Source organism: Musca autumnalis, unplaced genomic scaffold (genome assembly GCF_047663935.1).
Source record: "Musca autumnalis isolate F117 unplaced genomic scaffold, ASM4766393v1 scaffold_2, whole genome shotgun sequence".
Classification (NCBI taxonomy): Eukaryota; Metazoa; Arthropoda; class Insecta; order Diptera; family Muscidae; genus Musca; species Musca autumnalis.
The window spans coordinates 95631941-95656948 of record NW_027411755.1 but is presented as its reverse complement, the minus strand read 5'-3'; the positions used below and the strand labels follow the sequence as shown (position 1 = coordinate 95656948).

General features: G+C 36.3%; 1 protein-coding gene across 1 annotated transcript in view; it reads right to left on the bottom strand.

Moving 5' to 3' along the window:
- Window positions 1–1008: 1008 nt before the first annotated feature.
- LOC141394312 (uncharacterized) overlaps window positions 1009–25008 on the bottom strand; it is a 78432-nt gene continuing 54432 nt past the window's right edge. Inside the window, 18 exon segments of the mRNA XM_073968543.1 lie at window positions 1009–1226; window positions 1910–2149; window positions 2214–2441; window positions 2507–3457; window positions 3523–3693; window positions 3747–3849; window positions 9804–10570; window positions 10633–10766; window positions 10863–11705; window positions 12645–12735; window positions 19364–19576; window positions 19751–19774; window positions 19776–20606; window positions 20699–20864; window positions 20920–21113; window positions 21185–21384; window positions 22396–22463; window positions 22532–22763. Coding sequence (XP_073824644.1) covers window positions 1170–1226; window positions 1910–2149; window positions 2214–2441; window positions 2507–3457; window positions 3523–3693; window positions 3747–3849; window positions 9804–10570; window positions 10633–10766; window positions 10863–11705; window positions 12645–12735; window positions 19364–19576; window positions 19751–19774; window positions 19776–20606; window positions 20699–20864; window positions 20920–21113; window positions 21185–21384; window positions 22396–22463; window positions 22532–22713 — 5463 coding nt within the window. The 5' untranslated portion in view covers window positions 22714–22763 and the 3' untranslated portion in view covers window positions 1009–1169.

Genomic DNA, 25008 nt, shown 5'->3' with positions numbered 1-25008 from the left:
ACTAGAGGCCGCTATTATGGACCAGTCGTCACGAAATGGACATCGGGTTCGGATCAGAATAGACCCCTATAGTTATTGGTGATGATCGCAAAATATTCAGTGGTTGAAATGGACCAAAAACAAAAATTTTACCCGGTTTTCTCGCGGCTCTGTAGGTCGCAATTATAGTCTGATCGGCTGACTAATGTTTGAGTGTGTGACAAAGAAGGAGGTTGCAATTTAAGATGATGATCAGATAATATGGTGAGGTTAAGATGGTGATCAGATAATATTTAGCTGGTTAAATGTACCAAAACTTTTGTGTGAAAATTGGTAAAATGTTCACTATATATCTTATATTTTTATTTCTGGAAGACACATTCCGCCAACGTGAGTTATATTTTGATGCACATGATCACATAACAGAGTTACAGCCTAGAGTATACAAGGATCCCACAGTTCATTCAAAACTGGCAAAATTTTGCACGGGGTAAGAGTTTTGGCCAAGGAAAATGCAAATATTTTTGGATAATGATCGGATATATTTAACGGGCGAAATTGACCATAAGTTGTGTGGGAAAAATATCCAAAAATTAATAATTTGGTCCACATTTTAAATTCTGGGGCATATTGCGACACATTACGGAAACAAAACTTGAAAGGAAATGGAATCTGAGAAAATATATTTCAAAACTCAAAATGCCCCTAAATATATAGATTAAATGTGAAAAAGGCATCTCAGTTGCAAATGTTTTAAGCAGCGCTGTTATGCATGGCGTACATGTTAACCATAGCACTACGAATGCCCCGCCACAATACATGCCCATCCAGGAAAAATAAATCTTTTCAAATAATGAGTTATTTAACCAATTATTAGCTGTCGCAAGTACATACTTTCTAAACGTACAATAACCTATTATTTTCAACAGGGATATCAAAGGAAGAAAATACTTCATTGTAAGTAATTTTTTTTTTGTTATTTATTTTATCCTTGTTTCGGTGATAAGTAAATAAAAATACTACGAAATCTACGTAACAATAACTGTACATACGTACAATTTATACTTTATTCGATAAAAAGTTCTAATTTTTATGGTATGTGAAAAAAATGAAATGAAAACAAAATGTTTAAAATTCATAAATAATAACAATAGACTACAAATGATTGATTGGTTGATTGAATTGAGTTATCATTTAGCCATTTTGCGCTTTGTAATTGGAGTGGTTGGCGTTGGAGGTTTAGCAATCTGTAAAAAACGAAAGTGTTTACATTAGATCTGTAGGATGTTTAAGTGAAATAATAAAATATATATGTATTTTATACAAATTGCATATGTATGTACAAATTCAAATATATCACTCATTTATTCAAAGAGTGTCCACACTCAACAATTTCATTTCCTTTTTTCAATGCATTTTACAACATATTGTCTTAAAGTTTGTGCAGATTTACATTCGGCAATTTTTTCTGTGGCAATTTTTGTTGTTCCATTTTAAAATTGATTCACGCGTTTTCTCAAGCCATTCTGTTGCAGCAGTTCTTGTTTAGAAAACATTGAAACTAATGCCAATTACGAAGAATATAAAAAGAATTCCCAGAAAATCGCCAATACGAACAATTTTTTCCACTTCCATCCTCCTTAAGTGTATTTTCTAAACGTAGGCCTTTAATGCTGATATTTTGAAAACTCGATAAGTTTAATAATATTATCTTTTATGTAATAATCTTTTAAGTCGGCAAGTAAAAATTCAATAGACAACTTAAAATGCGTTTTCTGAAAAAATCGATTGTATAACTTAAGACACTATTTGAGTAAAAAAGCGATATACTGATTTTGCAGGTGTATGCCAAAGATAATAAAAATGCCATAAATGGGATTTAATAAACGTTCGCTGTTCGTTTTATGTTTATTAACATTTTTTGACTTACCGATCGAATAGGTTTTGGTGTTACAGCATTCGCAGGTGGTGGCTCTCTGGGCTGTGGACCATCTTCATCACCTACCACTGTCACGGCCACTGGCCTTTGTTCACTGGACATACGTTCTGTACTGCCACTACGTGATGTAGATCCAGATCTTTTGAACATGCCGGATAGTCGACCACGTAAATCTTTCTTACTCGCTCTCATGTCACTGGCCACACTTATGTCGGAGTCTGATCCTTGAATCTAATAAAAACATGTATTCGGAATAACTAAATAGAATAGAGGAATCGAATTTGCCAATACCCACCGATATTTCACTCTCGGAATTACGACCACTCTTTGTGAGACTTCTCAGTTTTCCCATAAGACTCTTCTTTTTTTTACGGGGCCCACGTGGTATATCACTCTGTGTCGAACCACCAGATAGTCTTGAATCTAATCGTGAATCATAACTTGAGTCCCGTACCATTCCACCCAACTCTGAATCAATGGATTGCATGGAGGATACACTACCGTCATCTTGACGCCAAATGTTCTGTGGGAGTAAATATAAGTCAATACAAATAATAATAATGAATGTCAAGGATGCTTGATTAATACCTGATCCCTTTGTATTGAATGATCCAGTGAAAGACTTTTTCTAATTAAACTACCATTGTGTCCTGAACGCGATACTTTTGTTCCATTTCTGCTTGTACTTGCAGCACTGGCCACGGAACTTTGACTGCCATGTGGATCGTTTTCTTGTGATGCAGCACGTCTCAAATTATTACGTCTCATACGATAGCGTTCATGTTCCTCTTCGCTGATGCGTTGGAATTTGCGTACCTCTTCAGAGGCTTCTGCCAAGCGCGCCAGTACGCCAGATATGTTGGAAGTGTTCATGGATGGTGACGGACTGCGATTTCTCCTAGGTGCTGTTGGTTCGGGTCGTAAATCGTTTGGTGTGGCACCCGTTCTACTTCCAGCTAAATCAGGAGCTATCTTGACCAACTCATCTACAGTTTGAAGAAGAGCTCCAAGTTTCCGTTCACCTCCCTCTTGTTCCATGCGTCGTTTTATTAACTCCTTCTCGTATCGTTCTCGTTCCCTTCTAAGCTTCTCATTTGATGTTCTTAATTTTGCATGAACATCCCGTAATTCTAGGAGATCACATTGTAACTCAGCAATCTTTCGACGACCCTCCTCCATTTCTTCTTCGGTGGTTCGTTTCAATTGTTCAAGACGTCTCTTTGATTCCAGGCGTTCCTTATCCCGTTCTCGTTCCACTTCAAACAATGTTTGACGCAGGTCTCGAGCTAACGTCGATGTTTCCTGTAAAAGTCGTTGTTGATCTTCGCGCTCCTTTTGCCAAGACAGTTCAAGTTTTGTCTTCATGCCAGGAATCTTCGTGCGACCCGAACCTATGACTCGTTCCTCCTCGAATTCATTAAGCTTCGATTGCATTTCGGATATTTTAATTTCGTTAGCACTGCGTTCCGAAACCAATTCAGTCTTGACTTTGCTGACCTCTAGACGAGCTTCCACCAGTTGATCCTCCAGACAACCGATCTAAAATATATTTGCATATAGTATGCATTAGAATGGCTGTTGTTCATCGTGCTCATCGATCTCACCTGTTGTTCCAAGTAAGCAATCTTGCTCTTATCATCTTCATCACTGCTGTGCATTGATCCACGGCTTTGTCGGCCAGCATTGTTTGCCTTAAGATCCCCAATTTTCTTTTGAGCCGACTCTAACATTTGCTTGAATGCATCGCGGTCCTTCTTAAATCTCTCACATTGGCGCTGTAATTTGCAACGATGTTTAAGGGCTCAGTCGAGATATGGGGTTCACTTACCTGCATAGAAGTCAATTCGGCACTTAGCGTTTTCACCTGTTGTTCGTAGCGAAGTCGTGTTGATGCCACCTCCGATTTCAATTGAAGTTCCGCACTCTCTAGCCTGCAGAAAATCGAGTTAAAATCGGCACAAAATTAATAACAAATTAACTACTGACCCTTTAAATGTGAAAATTTTAAGTTTTAACATTTTTTAAGTTTTTGTCTAAGGTAACACACAAACTCTAAAATGATTATTTCGAAGTAACAAACATAATATTGGAAAGTATGGCTGAATGCTATCGGACGCGTCCACGGGTTGCGGATAGTGGAAAGCCCTGTAGATATTTTGGGTACCTGCGAATTAAATAAGCACTCGCAGACAGCTTAGTGTTTAAATAAGCAGACGCAGACAGCTCTGAGATCCCTGTAGTAACACGTTCAGTAATTGACGCCGGAGCACATACGGGAAACATAGGGCAAAAGTTGCTCAAAACTCAAAATATGAAAATCGCGTTTTTAAAAACAAGCTGTTGGTTGACAGTAACCTAACCCTTTTCCCCACTCGTTATGACCATCGCAAGTTTCTGCGGTTAACCAATCCAACGCAGCAGTCGATTTAACTCAGCCACAATAAAAGCAAAAAAGTACATGTTCGAATACTATAAAATTAGGTGAACATTAAAATAAAATTATTTTCGCGAAAAACTATATTTTTCCAGTTTTTTGTTTTTGTACATTCCCTGAACAAGAAAAGCTTATATAAATTTCAAATTGTTGCATCTTCATTCTCTAATAACGGTGGTATGTCTCTTCTTTTATGCATTTTTTATGAAAATTTTTAGATAACTCAAATTTCAAAAGTGAAAAAATGAATGATGCGAACTTTTGCGGACCATAATTACTTTTGGTGATTTATGCACCAGATTCCAACACCTCGACATACACAAGGCCACGTGGATATCCCCAGATGGGAAAACAAGAAACCAGATTGATCATGTTGTGATAGACTGAAGACACTCGTCCAGTGTGTTAGATGTCCGATCGATTCGAGGAGCGAACATCGATTCTGACCATCTCCTTGTAGCAGCAAAGGTACGCACTCGCCTTAATGTTGCGGCAAAAGTGCGATCTAATACAGGACGGAAGCTGGATGTCGAGAAGCTGCAAACACAACAGATAGCACAAGCCTATGACTCTGACTCACATGCTGGAAGACGGAACTGCTTGTCCCGATAATGTGGAAGCGCGGTGGCAAAGAATAGCCCACTCACTTCAAACTGCCGCAAAATCTGTACTTGGGTACCAAAAACCACCACCTAAAAATCTATAGTACGATCAGGAGTGCCGTAAGGCTACTGAAGAAAAGAACGCGGCATACAGAGCAACCCTGCATTCAGTAGCAACACGAAGCGCGTAAGAAAAATATCGGGAGAAGAGGAGAGAGGAGAAGCGTATTTTCAGAAGAAAAAAGAAGGAGCAACAAAAAAGGTGAGCGTGAGAAACTCAAGATGTTCAGGAGTCAGAATGAAGTTCGCAAATTTTACCAGAGTGTAAAACACCAGACTGAAGGGTATGGTCCAGGCACATTCTCCTGCAAAGATCATGAAGGGAATCTGGTAACTGATACAGATGGCGTACTGAGGATCTGGAAGGAGCATTTCATGAAGGTCTTATTATCGAATATGGGCAGCGATGAAGATACACCAGAACCAATCGCAAACGACGACGTTGAATGTCTTCCACCTAGCCAAAGCGAGGTCATGACAGCAATTAATCGGCTGAAAAACAATAAAGCAGCAGGAGCTGATGGGCTGCCCGCCGAATTGTTCAAGACCGGTGGCGAAATGTTGATAAGGAGTATGCTTCAGTTAATTACCGAAATTTGGCAGGAAGAGAGCATACCCAACGATTGGAACTTCAGCCTCCTATGTCCCGTACACAAGAAAGGAGACAAGACGGTGTGTACAAACTACAGAGGCATAAGTCTGCTCCCAATCGCATACAAAGTGCTGTCGAGTGTGCTGTGTGAACGTTTAAACCCATGGTCAATAACATAATCGGGTCATACCAATGCGGTTTTAGACCTGGTAAATCGACAATTGACCAAATCTTCACACTGCGCCAAATACTGGAGAAGACCCACGAAAGACAGATCGACACATACCACGTGTTCGTCGACTATAAGGCCGCCTTCGACAGCCCAATTAGATCAAAGGTGTTTCAAGCCATGTCTGAGTTTGGTAACCCTGCAAAACTTATACGATTATGCAGGATGTCATTGGCTAATACAAGATCAGCTGTTAAAGTAGGAAGGAACCTCTCGGAACCTTTTGAAACTAAACGAGGTTTCAGGCAAGGTGACAGCCTATCGTGTGACCTATTTAACATTCTATTGGAAAAGAGCATACGAGAATCGAATGTATATACCGATAGAGATAAAAATAGCACTATATACAATAAGGATATAATGTTACTGGCCTACGCAGACGATATTGATATAATAGGTCGATCAACTCGATCCGTAACAGCCACCTTTGCGAAAATTGAAAAAGAGTCTGCCAAAGTGGGTCTGGCAGTCAACGGCGGTAACACAAAGTTTATGGTATCAACACGCAAGACGTCCAGTAGGCTCGGACCAACTGTTGATGTTCAGAACTACAATTTTGAGGTAGTAAATGACTTTATTTACCTCTGCACCGCCATAAATAAAACGAACAACATCAGTTTTGAAATCAAAAGAAGAAGAATATTGGCCAACATATGCTACTTTGGTCTAAGTAAACAGTTTAAAAGTAAAACCACCTCTCGTCAAACAAAACTTACGCTCTACCAGACACTGATACTACCCGTACTTATGTATGGATCTGAAGCATGGGTACTTGCGAAAGCAGATGAGGCAGAACTTGGTGTGTTTGAGAGAAAAATTCTTCGAAAGATTTATGGACCAATATGCGTTGACGGTGAATACCGACGTCGTATGAACCACGAGCTATACCAGCCGACCGACATCGATATAGTAAAACGTATCAAACTACAACGATTGCGTTGGCTTGGCCATGTCAGCAGGATGGATAAAGATGCCCCCGCCAAAAAGGCATTTGAATACGAGCCACTCGACGGTATACGCCCCAAGGGAAGGCCAAAACTCCGACGGAAGGACCAAGTTGAAGAAGATATCACAGAACATGGCATCCAAAATTGGAGAAGTAAAGTAAAAGATCGGTGCGTTTGGAAATCTATTCTTAGTTCGGCTTATGGAATAACACGTTCTGTTTAATGCAAAAGCCGGCTAAGAAGAAGAAGAAGATTTATGCACTTAAGTCTCCAACATCAGTTCCAATCATAATATTTTGCGCACATTTGCGCCATTCTGAAAAAAACTCATTTTTATCAACTAAAGCCATTGAAATATTTAAATATTGAAGTATTTAAGAAATACATTTACAAAATAGAAATATATTTTGGTTCCAGAGTTCGCCAAATCTACTTATTTTATTTGTACGCATGTGCATTAGAGTTCATAATAATAGCCAAAAATAGTTGTTTTTCTTTCATAGATATCTTTTATGACAACTCAAATTTCAATGGCGAAAAACTACATGATGCGAACGTTTGCGAACCATAGTTACTTTTGATGTTTTATGCGCTTTACTCTCGAATATCAGATTCAAACATAATACGCTACGCATAGTTGTGCCAATCTGAAATAAACTCATTTATTCAACTGAAATCATTAAAACCTTTAAATTCTCCTGTAAAATTGGAATAATTTATATAAAATAATTTTAAAAAAATTAAAAAAAAATATTTTTCCAACGTTTGCCAACACTAAATTCGGGTCGGTCTTATAACCGGGTCTCTCATTTATCAGAATAAATCAAAACTTTTGATATATGTTTGCGCCATTCCGAAAAATCACTGATTTTTTTTTTTCAAGTAAAATTGGAATAATTTATGTAAAGCAAATTTAAAAAATTAAAAAAAATATTTTGGCAACGTTTGCCAACACTAAATTTGGGTCGGTCTTATAACCGGGATTCTAAATTATCAGAATAAATCAAAACTTTTGATATATGTTTGCGCCATTCCGAAAAATCACTGATTTTTCTCAAGTAAAATTGGAATAATTTATACAAAGCAAATTTAAAAAATTAAAAAAATATTTTGGCAACATTTGCCAACACTAAATTTGGGCCGGTCTTATAACCGGGATTCCTATTTATCAGACTAAATCAAAACTTTTGATAAATGTTTGCGCCATTCGGAAAAATCACGTTTTTTTCTCAAATAAAATATGGGTAATACAACCAGTGCTTGTTTCGAAATATGTAGGTATTTATAGTAAATTCATAATAAATTTGTCTTATTTTTATTTTTATCCTTTCTGTACCAAATTTCAACGGCATTTTAGGAAAATTGTATGAAATAGACTGAAATCATATGTGTATGTACATATGTACATTTCGGTTATATTACAAAAAATTACGATGATATACTAGAGCTTTCGTGCAATTGAATAAGAAAATCGATTAAAAATATATGGGGACTATATCTGAATCGATTTCAACCAAAATTGGAACATTGTGTTCTAGGCTAGTTTTGTATGTTTGTACCAAATTTCACCATTTGTACCAAGCTTTTAGTGCATTATTTACCTCATATACGATGCTAATGTATGAAATCTGAACCGATTTTGATTATTTTCTACAGAAATTGTCCTTGGACCGAAAATATGATTTGTGCAAAATATTATATCAATCGGATTATAAATAAGATTTTCAGGAGTTTTAATCAACTTTTAACATACATTTCCCCTCTGTGCGGAGTGAAAAACGAATAAACAACAAATAAAGCCAGACTGGTAGCTAGCCCAACCACCATTCTAGGGTACAGTGGAACAATTACCCCTTTACCTGAAACTTAATCGATTTTAACGTTTACAAACTTTGGCACACGTAAAAGGACACGAATAGCAACTTGGATCGTTAGAACTATCCGATTCTACAAAACTTGCGCATGTTAAATGGAAATCGTTGACTTCAGAATCCTAGGGACAAGTGAAATGCGGTGGACCAAAAATGGGACGTTTATAACAGCAAACGGGGATCTAGTTTTGTTTAGCGGCAAAGGGGAAAACGTGAAGGAACTAAACATTCATTAAAATCTTGGGAAGTGATCAGATCATGACGGCACGCCTCAATACTGCAATGAGGGAATGTGTTACAATTGTTCAATGCTTTGCCCCAACAGAAGAAACTGAGAGTATGAAAAAGACGTATTCTTTGAGCAACTGATGGCAATTATAGTAAAGGTTCCTAGTCGGGATATATTACTAGTCATTGGCTCGAGAGAAAGAAAGGAATTGTATGGCGATTTCAGCGTCATATTGAAGACTTAGACTTTGCAGACGAGAATTCAACATCCGTAAGAATAAACAACAACACCGGACATTTAATATAGATACTGTAGAGATTTACTTTGTGGAACAATTCGGCTATTTAATTCTGTCATCCCAATGAAAAGTTGAGGATGATGTGAACTTTAAGCTGGTCTGGGCTTTGGACGATTGACTAAAATATGGAGATCTCCGCAAATAACCATTCCAAACTAAATTGCGTATATTCAATTCCTGCGTCAAAACGTTATTGTACGACAGCGAAACATAAATAAATTCCTACGAATAATTTGGCGTATTTCTTATTTAATACAATATTAAATAGCGAACTCTGAAGGAAGTCAAGCTATCTACTCATTGGCAAACAACTGATGAGAAGAAAGTGATGCGAAGAAAGAGGTCATACTCTTCGTAAAACCCCCGACAACATTGCCAGATATGCTTTGGAACGGAATCCACAAGTAAACAAAAGACGTGGAAGTCCGAAGAATACATGCGAAAAAGGCTAACAACGGACATCGCAAAAATAAGTCTTTCATTTAATGAAATAAAACATACATATTTGTAATGATAAAATAAAATGGAATAAACATGTAGATATCCTATGTTCCCAAGTGGAATAAATAAAGAAAAAACATATTATACCCTCCATCCTATGGTGACGAAGGTATTGAACTTACTTTTTAGTCAATGATTTTATTTCATTTTCCAAATCTGCACTATGGCCATTGAGCGACGACTTGGCATGTTCTATGCGTGTAAAATCGCTCAGTTTACGATTTAGTTCATCGTTATCCTTGCGCAACTGGAACACCAGGTCAATGTTCATTTCATTTTCCCTCTTGAGGCGCTCATACTCGTGCTTCTTCTCGTCCAACTTGTTCTGCAACATTGTTTTTTCATATTCCTTTGAGCTATTCTTAAGGGTTTTGGTCTCCAACTCTTGAATTTTCTTTTGGGCATCATTCAACTTCTTGGCCAATTCCGTCCGGTTTACTCGAATCGCCTCAAGTTCAGATATCTTTTGGTGGGCATTATTAAGCTCCGTCTGAAGGGTATTTTTCTCAGTGCTTAGCTGAGCACGCATCAATATTGTTTCCTCTGATAATTTCTCCCATTGCACATTCAGATCATTGTATCGTTTATTTTCACTGCTCAAGGATTCCTGAAGATCTTCGACTTGCTTCTTAAGTTCTTGCACTTGCTTCGAATCCGATTTGGATGATTTAGTTTTCAAGTCCTTGATTTCTTTCTCCAATGATTGTTTTGTTTTATCGGCATTTTTGCGAGCTTGTAACAGCTCATTATCCTTTTGTGACAATTTAGTCTCAAGCTTTTCGCGATCTTTTCTTTCTTTTTCACAGTCTTTTTCTAATTTTGAAATTTTTTCCTTATCCGATTTCATTTGCTGCTCCAGGGAAAGTTTATTGGATTCCGTTTGTTTGACCTACAAAAAAACAATAATTGTTTGACTAAAATGTAACAGGTATTATGGGTTTTGAGACATACTAGGCCCTCCTGCTTCTTAAGTTTCTCCTCGAGATCCTTAATTTTAGAGGTGGATTGTTTAATTTCCTCCTCGGCTTTCTTTATTTGTTTTTCCAATTCAGAAATCTTAGGTGTTGAAGATGTTTTGGATTTCTCTAAAATGGAAAATGGTTAATGATATACAACATTCACAGACAGAATGGTTCGAAAATTATGTGTGGTAATTTTTTAAATATTACATTTATACTCACGCAAATCATTTTCAACCTGACTTAGTTTGGCTTTGTATTTATTCAACTCTTCCTCCAATGACTTCTTTTCTGATTGCAAATTTTTCAAGCTAAGGGCATTACTATTCGCAACAAGAGCCCTTAGTTCCGTAATTTCATCGTCTAATTCTTCCACCCATCTTTTCAGTTGATTCTTAGGCGTTAAATCTGTAACACGGATTTCAAGTCTAGGCGGCATTTTGGTTTCGGCTTCTTGCATAATACGCTTAAGTTTCGTTTCTAGTCCATTCTTTTGTTCTTCGACAGCTGCCAGAGCTTGTTTGACCTTCGCAAGCTCCCCATTGTCAGTAGATGAAGACTTCTTTAGTGATAATAACTGTAATCGTTTGTTTTCCTTTTGTATTCGTTCATTCTCTGCTTCGAGGGCAGTTATTTTGGATCGAAGCACTGTTGCCTCTTGCTCTACCATATCCAACTGACGTTTTACATTCACGTTTGACTGGGACGACGAAGAAGACTGTAGACGTTCAATCTGTTTATCTTTTTCCGTTACAGACTTTCGCAATAGCTCCAATTCATCATTCAATGCTTTAAGTTTCTTATCCGAGCTATTGTTTGCCGAAAACAAACTAGATTTCTTGTCCGTTGAGCCAAGTTTCTCTTGAAGTTCTCGTACCTGTTTTTTGGCTTCTGTATTCTGTTTCTCCAAATCATCTACCTTTTGACGTAATATTGAAGCTTCCTGTTCATTCAGTTCCAATAAAATTCGCAACTCGGCTGGATCATCCTCGTCCGATATACCTTCGTCACGTTCTGCTTGAACCTCTGGTGCCAAACGTCGTGGTGTGGGACTAAGTTTTCGAGCTGTGCAGAAATAAAACGAAAATTTACTACGAAACAAGGCTCAATATGATTTCAATAACAGTGCATGCTCAATCAAAAGAAAAGTAACTGCAAACAGGTGAATGATGTACAAAAGAGTTAAGTTTAGAGGAAAATGAGTTCAATTTAAAGAAAACCAAATTCATTGATTGATGAGCAGCTGTAAAAAATGGCAATGTAACACATTTAGTAGGAGTGAGTCATACACATGTACATTAAAGAGGGGAAATACAGGGTGCAGGAAATGAGCAGAGTTAGCGGTTTTTGTGGTTAGTAAAGATAAACGTCGAATTCAAAGCGTCATAAATAAATAAAGAGAAAGTGCTTCCACAGAACAGCTTCTGATCAAAGTGCTGTATTAATCATCGCTAAGGTATAGTTCACACGAGTCACCAATGTCATATGTGCTGTTATTTTTCATCTATATACAAACCCTAGTGTATGTCATATTTGTCATTATCTTTACGACATTTACTTTTTGTCTGAATGGGTAGATATGAAAAGTTTTTTCTGGGTACATACAAATGGCATTGATGGTTCATCTGAACAAGTTTGTTTTACAGTGTTGAACTGATTGCTTTTCTTTTGTCTTGCATTGTACTTGAGGGAACGAAGCAAACGCAAAAACAACTCATTGGGATCCCGCAATACACAGTCTTTACAAAGAAGATCTTCCCTGAAGTAAACACGCATACATAACATAAGAATAAAACAAATATCATTAAAATGAAAGCTCGTAGATTTGCAGCAGAGATGAACATAAGAGCGAAAACGTAAAGCGATTGCTCGCAGCGTTCATCTCTGGTTTACAGCTACTCCAGTGGCTGACAAAATGTGGAAACACTTTCTCTCTTCGCTATGAGATAGTCAATTAAATGCTACAACAATAATGATAATTACAACAACAACATCTTAACATACTTCGAGAACGTGTTGCCATTTTTTTCAACTGCATCATTAGAGAATCATTTTCATCCTCCATGCGGGCAACTTTTTTCCTCAAATTTTCAGCCTGCAAATATTAACAAAAAACGAAAACAATATTTTAGCCAAATACAGTTAACATGAGCAACAATAATACACTATTTTGAATATCCCAAATGTTTTTGGTGAGATGGAATGGACGAAGCGCCGTGAATGCGATATTGTGGAGCTATCGACAAATCGGACTTATCGTTCTATTAATAACATTCTCAACAGGATTAGTCGTGAAAAACGAATTAGAAATTAGAAATCAACAACGAGAAGTTCCACTACTAAATTCCACTACTAACTAAATAATGGATTAGTCGTTGTACCTGCCCCAGCGCCTGCTCTTAGAGCATGCGATATCATACTGGGAAACAGTAATGCTGATGGCACAGCCATGGTAGACATCGATGTGAGGGTGGCTGCAAATGGTGATCGTTCACGGTCTCGAATGTTTTTGAAAATTGCCGAAATATTTGTGGGATCAGTGTTTTCTAAACCAACTTTCACAGGCAATTCTTCCGTTTGTGTTTCCGCATCTACAGAATCCGATTCTATTTTCAAATGTGGTTCTTTTATTATTGCTTCGACTGCTTCGTATTCCAAGACCTGCCATTGTTCTCCATTTGTTTCGGTTGGCATTTCACATGTGTGGCACGCCATTTCTGCAGTAACTAATACCTCCATAGTTTGGGTATTCTTATCAGCAGTATTGCTTGAGTAGTTGGTCTCCACAGTTTGAGTGTCCTTATCAGTAGTGCTTGCTTTGTCGGTTTGCATGTCGATTTCAACAAAATTCAAAATATGCGTTTGTGTAAATGACGAAACTCTTCTCTCCACCATATTATCTGTTTGTGTTGATCTGGGGAATTTTAAAACGTCTTCTACCAAATCTTGGGTCTGTACTCCTTGATGTGTAAGTGATTTTCTCTGTGTATTTTTCAGTTTATTTATCTTTCCATCATAGAAAATATTATTAAGGATATATGTAGGCATATGTAATTGTTGATATAATAACTCAAAAACAGATTGAATTGTCGTGGCACTATGGAAAAAACGAAGTAATATCATAGCAACATATGTACGTGTTCAACTTTTGAAAAAATCATAAAAAAAACTCTACTACGAAAAAAAAACAACAAAAATACTAATCTCCTTGCAACATGTACACATTTGCAGAAATCAATAAAAAAACAACTCAACGGCAGAAAATACACGTGTACATTTTTAGTTTAGATTGAATATTTAAAATTAAAACCAGTAAGGAAAGGATCAAAGTCGGACGGGGCCGACTATATGATACCCTACACCACTGTGAATATGTAAAATATATGTATATGGGAGATATATATAAATCTGAACGGATTTCGATATATTGCACTTATAACTGGACCAAATTCCGTCACACATTCCAAATTTCATCAAAATTGGTCAGATATAGGGTGTTTGGGGCAGTAAATACGTGAAATCGGGCGAAAATTTTTATGGAAGCTTTATCCAAATCTGAACCGATTTCGATATAATTGGCACGTTAATTTCTAGACCGAATTCAGTCACACATTTCATATTCCATCGAAATGATACATATATAGCGTGTTTGGTGCAGAAAATACTTGAAATCGACCGAAAATATATATGGAAGCTATATCCAAATCTGAACCGATTTTCTCCAAAAGCAATAGCGTTCTTCTTTTGGCTAAAAGTGATATTCCCCAATTTTCAGCTGAATCGGACAATAAATGCAACCTGTACGTTGTGAACAGACGGACGGACATGCATAAATCGAATCAGAAATTGATTCTATGTATATCCCAGCAAAATTAATTGGAAGTAGTGGAATGTAGACTAGTTCTATCAGGGCATGCTTTGATACAGTTCTAACGGAGTCGTAAAAATGAACTCCATTCCCCACCTTTTTTGCGCATTCGGATGCGACCAACGAATGACATCCATTTCTCACAATTTAACTCCATCCGGATGCAGTTCAATAAGAGTCGTGAAAATTGCACTCCAATTCCTTACATTTTAACCGCATTCGGATGCAATCCAAAGATTGGCATCCATTTCTCACATTTCAATAGCATCCGGATGAAGTTGAAATGGAGTCGTGAAGAAGGCACTCCGTTCGTTACATTTTATAAGCAGTTGCTAGAGGTTCCTACAAATACATAAGTCAGTTTGTACATCTCTACCGGCATCAATTTTTCCAAAAACAGACCAGCGTGTTAACATTTGGTCTGTTCCAGTACTGCAAGAATCTTTTAATTTTTACTATTTTTTCGATGTCATAAAGGAAACGTTGTATTCGTATTAAAAATTAGTAGCTACTTGTAGGTTCTGAAACAATCATATTTGCTGAAATTTGTTATAAAGTAAAATAATTTGCGAAAATTTTTGCGGTAATTTATGAGAAGAAAATTTTTTAATGGAGTGCTGTTGGAGAACTTGTCGAAATTTTAACTGATGGGAAGACTATATGGAAACGCCTTTAACATACCAATAAAAAACAGAACAGCTGGTATTAAATGGAGAGCGGAGGAAACAAACACAGTTGCGATATGTACAAACATAAGTATGTACACTTCCGAATGCCGCCCTGAGAACCGCAACAGGGTGCCTCCTCATGACTACAGTGGGCCTTCTACATAATGATGCAAATATTCTTCCAGAACAGCGTCACAATCACATGCTTTCGTTGCATTACCTGCCCGGTAAGAGCCATCCTAATCACCATATGGTGGTGATCAGGCAGATCAAGGAGAATCTTGATCTAGAACAACATTCATACGACCGCAGTTGCAGATGGTAGCTGAGAAGCGTCAGCTGCCACGACAAACCAGAGTAGTTTTGGCTCAACTACGCCCGGGAAAGTGCAGCCGTAAAAACTCATATTGGGCAAGGATCGACGGCACTGTGCAAAACATCTGCCCTGCATGCTACACAGCCCCGCACAACACAAGAGGCACATTTTCAAAAGCCCTGCCAAACCTACTCAACTTACTCGAGTGGAATTGTGGTTACATCCCATCATAGCAGCCACGTTCCTGGAACTGGAGATTGACGCGGAGCCAGATTAGGCAGAAGAAAGAAAATACAATCACATAATACAAAACACTGTTACCACACCAACACTTGCGATTGAATTTAATGAAGAAATTTCATAATTTATGTCAATGTAATAAAGTTCGTCATATTTTTGTTTTACACAAATAATAAATTCTTTTTATTTATTTTGGGATATTTCGGAATGGCTTGCATTTTTATTACATCTTTGTACTGCATAAAAACAGATTCCGAGGAATACCTTTAGACTCCATCCAAAGCACTGCATCAAAACGCGTGCTTTGAATGGATAGGACTGCATCCTATTCTACCCAAAGGTTTAGTTAAAATGCGATTCCAAAGGTTAACTATTCCAATGGTTAGTGAAAATGCAGTGCTAATGGAGTGCAACTTTCAGCAGTCACGCTCTTGTAAAAATCATGAGTGAAAATGCATAATTTGATGCACTTCCAAATCACTTGTACATATGATTTAACTGCATCTTTGGAGGCAAACTTTTTGCTGGGTATGCCTAGAAGGAACTATGGGTCTATCTCGTTTCCTTTTGTGCGTTACGTACATACAAATGCACAAAGACAATACACCTTACCACGGTGTGGTGTAGGGTATAAACAATGTTAAAATATAGCAATATTCCATTCCAGTCCAGTAGAGCATCGTATGTGCATACAAAACATCCCAACAACATCCGAGCATATGGCTAGGAAATTAAGGAAAATCTATGTGAGAAATATGTTCATAAAATGGTATTCATGTTCAGGCTTAACATACACGGTGCTCTTGAACCAACATTAAATGAAAGAAGCTTACACCTAGGAAATTTTTGCGGATTCTGAAACTACAATGTTCATAGATGAGAAAAATCAAAAAGCAAAAAAAAAATCGCCGGAGCGCATTTTTCATATATCGCGGCCAAAGTTCACATTTTTAGGGTATTTTTGAGTTTTCACTATTCTGCTTGGAAACTGAAAGTCCTATCGAAATGAGATTAAAGAAAGAAAATGTTGTAGCAATGAAAATTCTCCACAAGATTGTCCTTTATGATATGTTCGTTGGTTTTACCATTTTTGAGATATATATTCAAATTGGGATAATTCATAGACAAATTTTATTGTATTCTTGTTTCTTATAAGCTACATATCTAATAAAAAATGAAAAAAAAAAACTTTGCACAGTGGCCTTGGGTAAAATTTTCGCTATTTACTATTAAAGTCAATTTTTATCAATGATTGCTCTCTTCAATTATCATAATTACAAACATTTTAAGTCCTATTTGGTAGTAAGATTCGAATAATTATTATTTTTTCTTTATTTTTTAAAATTTGTCAATACTTTTTTCTTTATACCACTGTGAAACATTTGTTATTTTATCAAAAAAATTACATTTTTTAACATTTGTTTTGTTGTTTTATTTAGAAATGTATCTTAAACATCTCAAAAACTTCCGAGACACCAATGTGCAAAATGTTTTATTTTACCAAAAAAATAAAAAAGTGATTTTATTAACATTTGTTTTGTTGTTTTATTTAGAAATTCAGCTTGAACATCTTAAAAACATCTTAAAATGGTTTAGCATTTATTGTATCAGCATTAGTGGACACTACTAAATGAAATTTTTTGTTGCCCGCGATAAGTTTAGCCATTTAATATCTCAAATTGAAATCCTCCTTCGTATCTTCTGGAGAAAATATTACTTTAGTATTTGGCAGATTACACTGTGCAACAAAATGGAGCTCAAAGTCTGGGGGGTGGAAAATTCCTATTGGAGATTTTCTGAACAAAAACAGGATAAATGCACAAAACGACCACGAAAACGCGACAACATCGATTTGTTGTCAATGAGACCCGTACCTAAAATTTTCTGGCCGACATTTTTGCAGAACATTTCGAAGCTGAAAAACGTCATCTTGTGGTACTCTTATAGCGGCTCTTAAAATAAAGGACGAAAAGGACATTGAAGGAAGCGAGCTAGAAGGTCGAAATGCTCTACGAAAATAATCCCCATTCGATTTGACTGAAGACATGTCATCTTCAATATAAGCTTAAAAAACAGCGAACAATGATATAACGTTGATTCCAGATGGCTTTTAGGGTCTCCAGCAAAATATTCATCACGCCATATCGCGAAATTTCGACTCACGGCGAATCTGTCCTTCGGGGTTCTGTATATACTCACCAAGGGCTTTCATCTCCAATAGGAATTTTCCACCCCCCAGACTTTGAGCTCCATTTTGTTGCACAGTGTAATCTGCCAAATACTAAAGTAATATTTTCTCCAGAAGATACGAAGGAGGATTTCAATTTGAGATATTAAATGGCTAAACTTATCGCGGGCAACAAAAAATTTCATTTAGTAGTGTCCACTAATGCTGATACAATAAATGCTAAACCATTTTAAGATGTTTTTAAGATGTTCAAGCTGAATTTCTAAATAAAACAACAAAACAAATGTTAATAAAATCACTTTTTTATTTTTTTGGTAAAATAAAACATTTTGCACATTGGTATATAGAAAAAACTTTATTGACAAATTTAAACAAAAACCAAATACGAAAAAATAGTAACAACTCAAATCTCACTACCAAATAGGATTTAAAATTTTTGTAATTAATCGTAGTTTAATAAAAATTTCAAAAAATCGAAGAGTACAATCATTGATAAAAATTGATTTAAAATATTACATCGCGAAAATTGCGCCCATGCCCCTAGTCGAAATTTGTTTTCTATTTTTTATTAGACAGCTGATAAAATACAGAAAATACACAAAAAGATTTTTTCTATTTGAACTAATTAATATTAACCCTTTGAAACCCTAATTTTTTCCGTAGAGATAAAAGTATATTTCATATATATAGTCGCAAAAATAAGTCCTCTGCGAAAAAAAATATTATCAATTCCACGCGGTCAGGGAGTTACCAAATGTTGCTGTGGGCAACATTGTAAATTGAATGTTTGTTTCTTCATTTTATTAGATAAACATCTCAGTAAGATTTTTCAAAAAATGTTGCCTGCAATAATTCAATTCATTTAATTTGACCAAAATTTTACTCGACTACTTATACTTAAACAAGCATAACTTCGACAATCTAGCCATTGATTTAAAGGTAATTTCCATTTTATCTGAAATCAACCTATCGACACCCATTTAGTATATATAAATATCTCAAATGGTGTGGGAAATACGCATACACAAACATGCAAAATTGCCCACAGGCACGTCGGGCCACAAAGGGTTAAAGATGTTATGAGTATTTCTTTGCATGTAAATTTTACAGAATTCGACTTTTTCAAGGCGCGATATCTCTGGAACCGTTAGTCACAAAAAATCTAAAAATATACTGAAATGTTTTGCTGATGAGCAGCACAAACACAGCAAAAAATAAAGGAAATCAAAAACCACTTGTTGCAAAAGTGTCCGATTTGACTCAGAATTCCCCATACGTGCTATATAGGGTCTCCTACGAATATTTCGTTGTGTTACAAACGAAACGTTTATTATATCCTCAATATTATGATATTGCCAACATTTTAATCTGTATTCGTTATTATGTATTTCAATATGAATTTCATGTGCATTTCATATTTTAGTATAATATCAATAAACTTACTTCTTCTTCAGCGAATTTCAATTGATCCTTCAGATCCGATTCCCTTTCGACTGAGTCTTGTAAATCTCTCATTAGTTGTTGGGGATCTTCTTGTGATCCACCTCTAGTTAATGACTCTCTGGTAAACCTAGCGTCAGCAGAAGTTGATTTTCCCAAAACTCCCAACATAGGAGGCTTTTTCTTGCCAGGGTTTCGTAATTCTTCGGCTTCAGACTGGAAGCAAAGAAACGAAAACAATTATAACAACGGCTGTTTGTAGTGCGACAAAAGTCGCTAAAATCAAAACGGGAAATTATGAATGAAAAGTTTATATAAAATTGGTCGAATTTTAATGACAAAATGAGTTAGCACTACTGATTACTTAAATACATCGATCACAATTCCTACCTGCAATTTCTTCGATAGTTCCCTGTGAGAAACGTAATTCATCTTCCAACTGCTTAATTCTAGCCTGTAGTTCTGTATTACCACTATTTTGACGCTCCAATTCCAAAGTTTCAATCTTTCGTTCGCATTTTTTCAACTTAAAACTCAATATGCGACAATTTTTCGTTGTTTTCTCAAGATCCTTTTGCAGATTGGTCTTTGCCTTAATATCATCCTCACGAAATGTGTCCTGCAGTTCATCCATTTCCGCCTGCAAATTCATTATTTCCTTTTTAGCTTCTTGATTTTCTTCCATTAGCTCTTCACATATTTGTTCGGCAGCCTGCAATTTTCGACGTAACTCATTTTCGGCGCTCTTTGGATTGTTCTCCAATTCCTTCATGCGGGTATTTAGTTTTCGTTTTTCCTCCGTAATTTTTTCGAGTTGCTCCTTTAGTTCGTTGACTTTTTGCTGCAGCATTAGAGCTTCAGAGGCGGCAGTGCGATTTGGAGCCATGTCCATTGAAGCCAGACGTCTAAGCAAAATGTCGCTTTTTTCTCGTTCAGCCTTTTCTGCTCGTTGCTTCATAGCATCCAGTTCTTTGCGTAGGTTCTTTAACTCTTCCTGGGTATCGTGAATCTCCGGACTTTCTGTCATCATTGACATGTTGTCGTTGCTGGGTTTTTTGCCTAGAGAACTATTCTCTTTTATATTGAGCATAAATGCAACATCCTGAGCAGTTTTCTGTCGATCGGCTTCCTTTCTGCGAGCTGCCGAAGATGAAGATGACGACGATGATGCTGTTGCTGTTGTTCCTGCAGAAGTGGATGTAGATGTTGTGGTTGATGATGACGACGACGCGGATGATGATGTGGTCTTCAGTTAGTTGGAGTAGCTTTGGCAGGTATTGGCGGTAAAACAGATTTCGTATCACCAGCAGGAGCCGATGTTGGCCTTGTTGATGTTGCAGTTGAACTGGATGTAGAGGAAACCTTCTTTGGAGGCAGTGCAGCATTTTTTGGTGTATCCTTATTGGTGCTGCTACTGCTACTACTTATTGCTGAAGACAAAGACTTTGTACGTTCAGGTCGGTCTGGTGGTGTTTTGGAATCTCCATTTTCATTAATGCTCTCCCTATGAAAAAATTGTAAAATAAATTTGTTAGTTCCCCCTTTACACTACTACTTACCCTTCATTCTTTCGTGGTACAGACCTTTCACGACTTGATTCTCGAGAATTCTGACTCCTCTGTTTCTTCAATAAATTCATTTTCCTTACCCTCTCCGCCAAACTATCGGTGGATAAAATGATTAATTCCTCGGGAATATTTTTCGAAGATGATGATGGGGTCAGCGATGAACTTTGTAATAAGGAATTTTCCACCTGCAATGAGATATGAAGACAAATGTAAAAAAATCTTTATTTGTATGTTCTGAGCCCCCAAAATAACTTACCTCCTTGAGATCCAATGTTGTAGTGTGGCGTCTCTGAGGCACGGGCAATTTGATGGTAACGTTGACATCATTATCATCAGCTGCTGTTGGCTTTCCACTAGAACGGGGCGTGGCCCTTGCCTTGTCATCAACCTCGTCGATGTCGGGGGTGGAGGCCCATGATTGCGGCCGTTTCTTCAGCTCTACATTGAAGTGTACAACTTTTGTTGAGTAAACATTCGCACAGTTGAAAATGCATGCATGCGTTGCACCAAACATTACGTTACGTATTCATGAGTGTGCGTGTGTGAGTAAATTGCGGTTGGCCATAATGTGCAATTGTGGTATTATTTGTGGTAAATTTCAATATTTGTCATTAGTCACCAATCAAACCATTTTAAAATTGTTAAATTACGACATGGCCGAGTCAAAACATCCATTTAGCGAGCCAAAACGATGGTTTCACGGACGCAAAAAGGACACAAAACATCCGTAGTTGTGGCGGCCAATAACACAAATTCCAGTTAAATAATATGTTTGAGTGTTTGAGCGAGTGAGAGCGCGTACCCACCACACGCATACAACCACATATGGAACCGTGTAAAACATGAAGTTATGACGCAAAGTAGTATGTAATAGTAGTAGTGGTGATGGTAGTAGTAGTAGCAGTAGTAAAATAAGTTGCATTGGTAGTAAAAATTCAAAAATTAATCGTAGTGATGATGTTGGTGATAACATTGATGGCCGCATATCACAAGTAATGCGATTATGCATAGAAAATGTACGAGAAAAAAATTAATGAATGTCAGTTAATTTGAAAAGACACAAAGAGCACAGAGCCGTGAACAGTTTCAGAAAAAAGGAAAATTTATGAATTTTTAGTTATTCATATATTAAAGTTGTTAATTCAAAAACCTGTTGTAATGAAAAAATGAGATAATTAGTAGGTCTTCGGATTACCCAAATCTTATGTATCACACCCAAATAGTGTCAAAATTCGAGCTTATGCCTAAGAACAATTAGAACAGGTTACTTTTTTCTAAAATTGTCCCACTGTGCAACAAACAATTACTTTATAAAATCTATGTGTGCGCGCCAAATACTACCAAAATAAATCAAACATGCCAAAACAAAAGAAAATATACTTTTTTGTTAGTAAATTTGGAAAAATCTATTTTAAATGATTTTTGTTATTAGGAGAAGAAACTTCTTCGCTGGTTTTTCTGTCATACCAATATCATTGTTACTGCCATTTAAGGATGATAAATTTTGCGTTGAAGTCCATGTTCGTGATGAAGGCCTTAAAAAATTAGTTTAAAGTTAATTCTCATCCATTGTATTGTTAGTGAACGTTGCTATAGTATGTACCTAGAATTCAGACCATCGGAAAGATTTGGCGATGATGCAGCTACATCTTCGATTCCTCTTCGTCCACCATGCTCTTTGTAATCGCGAAAACAACGTTTACATCTTGTGGGATATCTTGTCTGTGGATGGAAGCCCAAAGGACATAGCTGATCTCCTTTCAATGATGGATATAAATGATGCATTTAATCAAACGACAACCCGTTCCTAACTCATATATATATAGGTGTGTGTGCTGAAATATAAAAGAGAAATATTGAATGTAAATTATTGGAAGATGCAATGCAATATACATATATATTTTACAGTGTTGTCATATGTCAATTAGAATTTGTTATTGCCCAGTTGTTCAAGAAATAGCAATTGTCTACTTTGACATAGTTATGTAACTAGTTACTCATTGATCCTAGTTACTTTACACCCAAAAATGACACACAAAATAGCCTATAGCCTGCTTTTGTCACTGGAAATGGGCTTCTATGCCTACCCTGTCAATTCACTAGTTACTGGTAATGCGGAGTGTAATATATTGACTATTTTATAGACTACCGATGGATAGTGTAATCAACAATGTTTCTCTCTTGTAATCTCTTTCAAAAATTATTGTTTCTCTTTTTGAAAACAAAATAGAAAAAATGTCAATTTAATTTAATTTTTTTCTGAATTTATAAAAGACGTATTTTGATGCGTTGATGTGCAAAAAGTTGTTGTTAAATGAAGATACATCAAATGTGGAGAACAGAAGAATATTTGGAAGTATCGATATTTTTGGGACAATAGATTTTTTTATTATCTCATTATTTTGTACATTTTATTTCAGGTACTACTGAATTATCTGAAGGACACTTGAGATGAACATTCCCAGGACCAAACATACAGTTCTAGTTCATGGATTCACATACAAGTTTCAATTACAAGAATCAAATGATTAACATTAAATTGTCCTTTGTAATATATGTATGTATATACACGTCATGTAATTAAATAAAGCGTGGTTAGCGCATATACAGGTTAACTGTTATAATTATATTTTTTAAACTGATACGTTACACGTTAAGCATTTACCCATTTAACTGATCAAAACATACTAGTGATTTTGGCTATAATTTTTTAACTGGTTACTGGTAATGCAATGAAGGGACAATTAAGTTTCCCAAGACTATCCAATTACCTGGTTACTGGTAATGCAATGAAGGGACAATTGATTTTCCAAGACTATCGAATTGCCTGGTTACTGGTAATGCAGTGAGGGGGCAATAGACCCCTTCCTATGACATTCCCATGTTAAATTCACCAGTCTATAACATTGCGAGTAGATTGGGCGGTAACTAGGGGTGTTTACCAGTAGCCAGCAAAATTGCTAGTTATTCCCTAGTTACCCGAACAACTGGGTGCCCACAGACTAGTAGTGGTATTCTCTTACTCTTTTTTATGTTATCTGTATGTATGTAATAATAATTAATTTGCATATTCATTGTCCAAATCACAATAAATATCGCATACAATATCGCATGTAACTAACATATGACCGGCTTCTCAATATCTCAGACAACAACCTCGTAAATCGAAAACTTTTACAGTTTTGCCCTCACTCAGATAAACGAAACAAAGAATTGTCTGTTCCACTCTCGGAAATAGATTAGATTATGGAAACATTTGTATAACTTAGAAAACATTAGTACATTAAAGCCAATATCGAAATTTTGGAACATTGCACAGAGGGGAAATTTGTGTTAAAAGTTGATCAAAAGCTTTAGAAAGCTCATTTATAGTCCGATTGATATACAATTTTGCACAAAGCATATCTTCTGTACAAGAATTAATCCTATAGAAAATAATGAAAATCGGTCCAGATTTGGATGCAGCTTCCATATATATTCGCATCTGATATGAGATAAAAATGCACCAAAATCACTAAAATTTGACACATGCATCCTGAACTAGCCAAAAAAAACATTGAACCAATTTTCAAACAAATCGGTACAGATGTATATATAGTCCCATATACATATATTTCATTCCAAATTTTATTTTTTGAAACTTACTTAAATTAAATTTTTCTCAATTCACATGAGAAAAGCCGTGAATGTTTCTGAATAATGCAAACATATTTGATAGGTGTTGGTTTAGTCTGATAAATAAGAGCCCCGGTTATAAGGCAGATCAACATTTAGTGTGAGTAAACCTTGCAATTCCATATAAAAATATTTCATATTTAAGTTGAGAAAAATTAGATTTTTTCGGAATGGCGCAAATATGCGCAATTTTTTATTATTGAATCTGATATTTGAGACTCAAGCGCATAAAACATTAGAAGAAACTATGGTCGGGAAACGACGGGGAAATAGACTTTTTCACTATTGAAATTATAGTAATCTTAAAAATTATCATAAAAAATTTTCATAAAGAGGATATGTATCACCATTATTAAAGAGCAAAGATGTAAAATCAATCTAAAAATTTTAAATGCTAATCTTGTT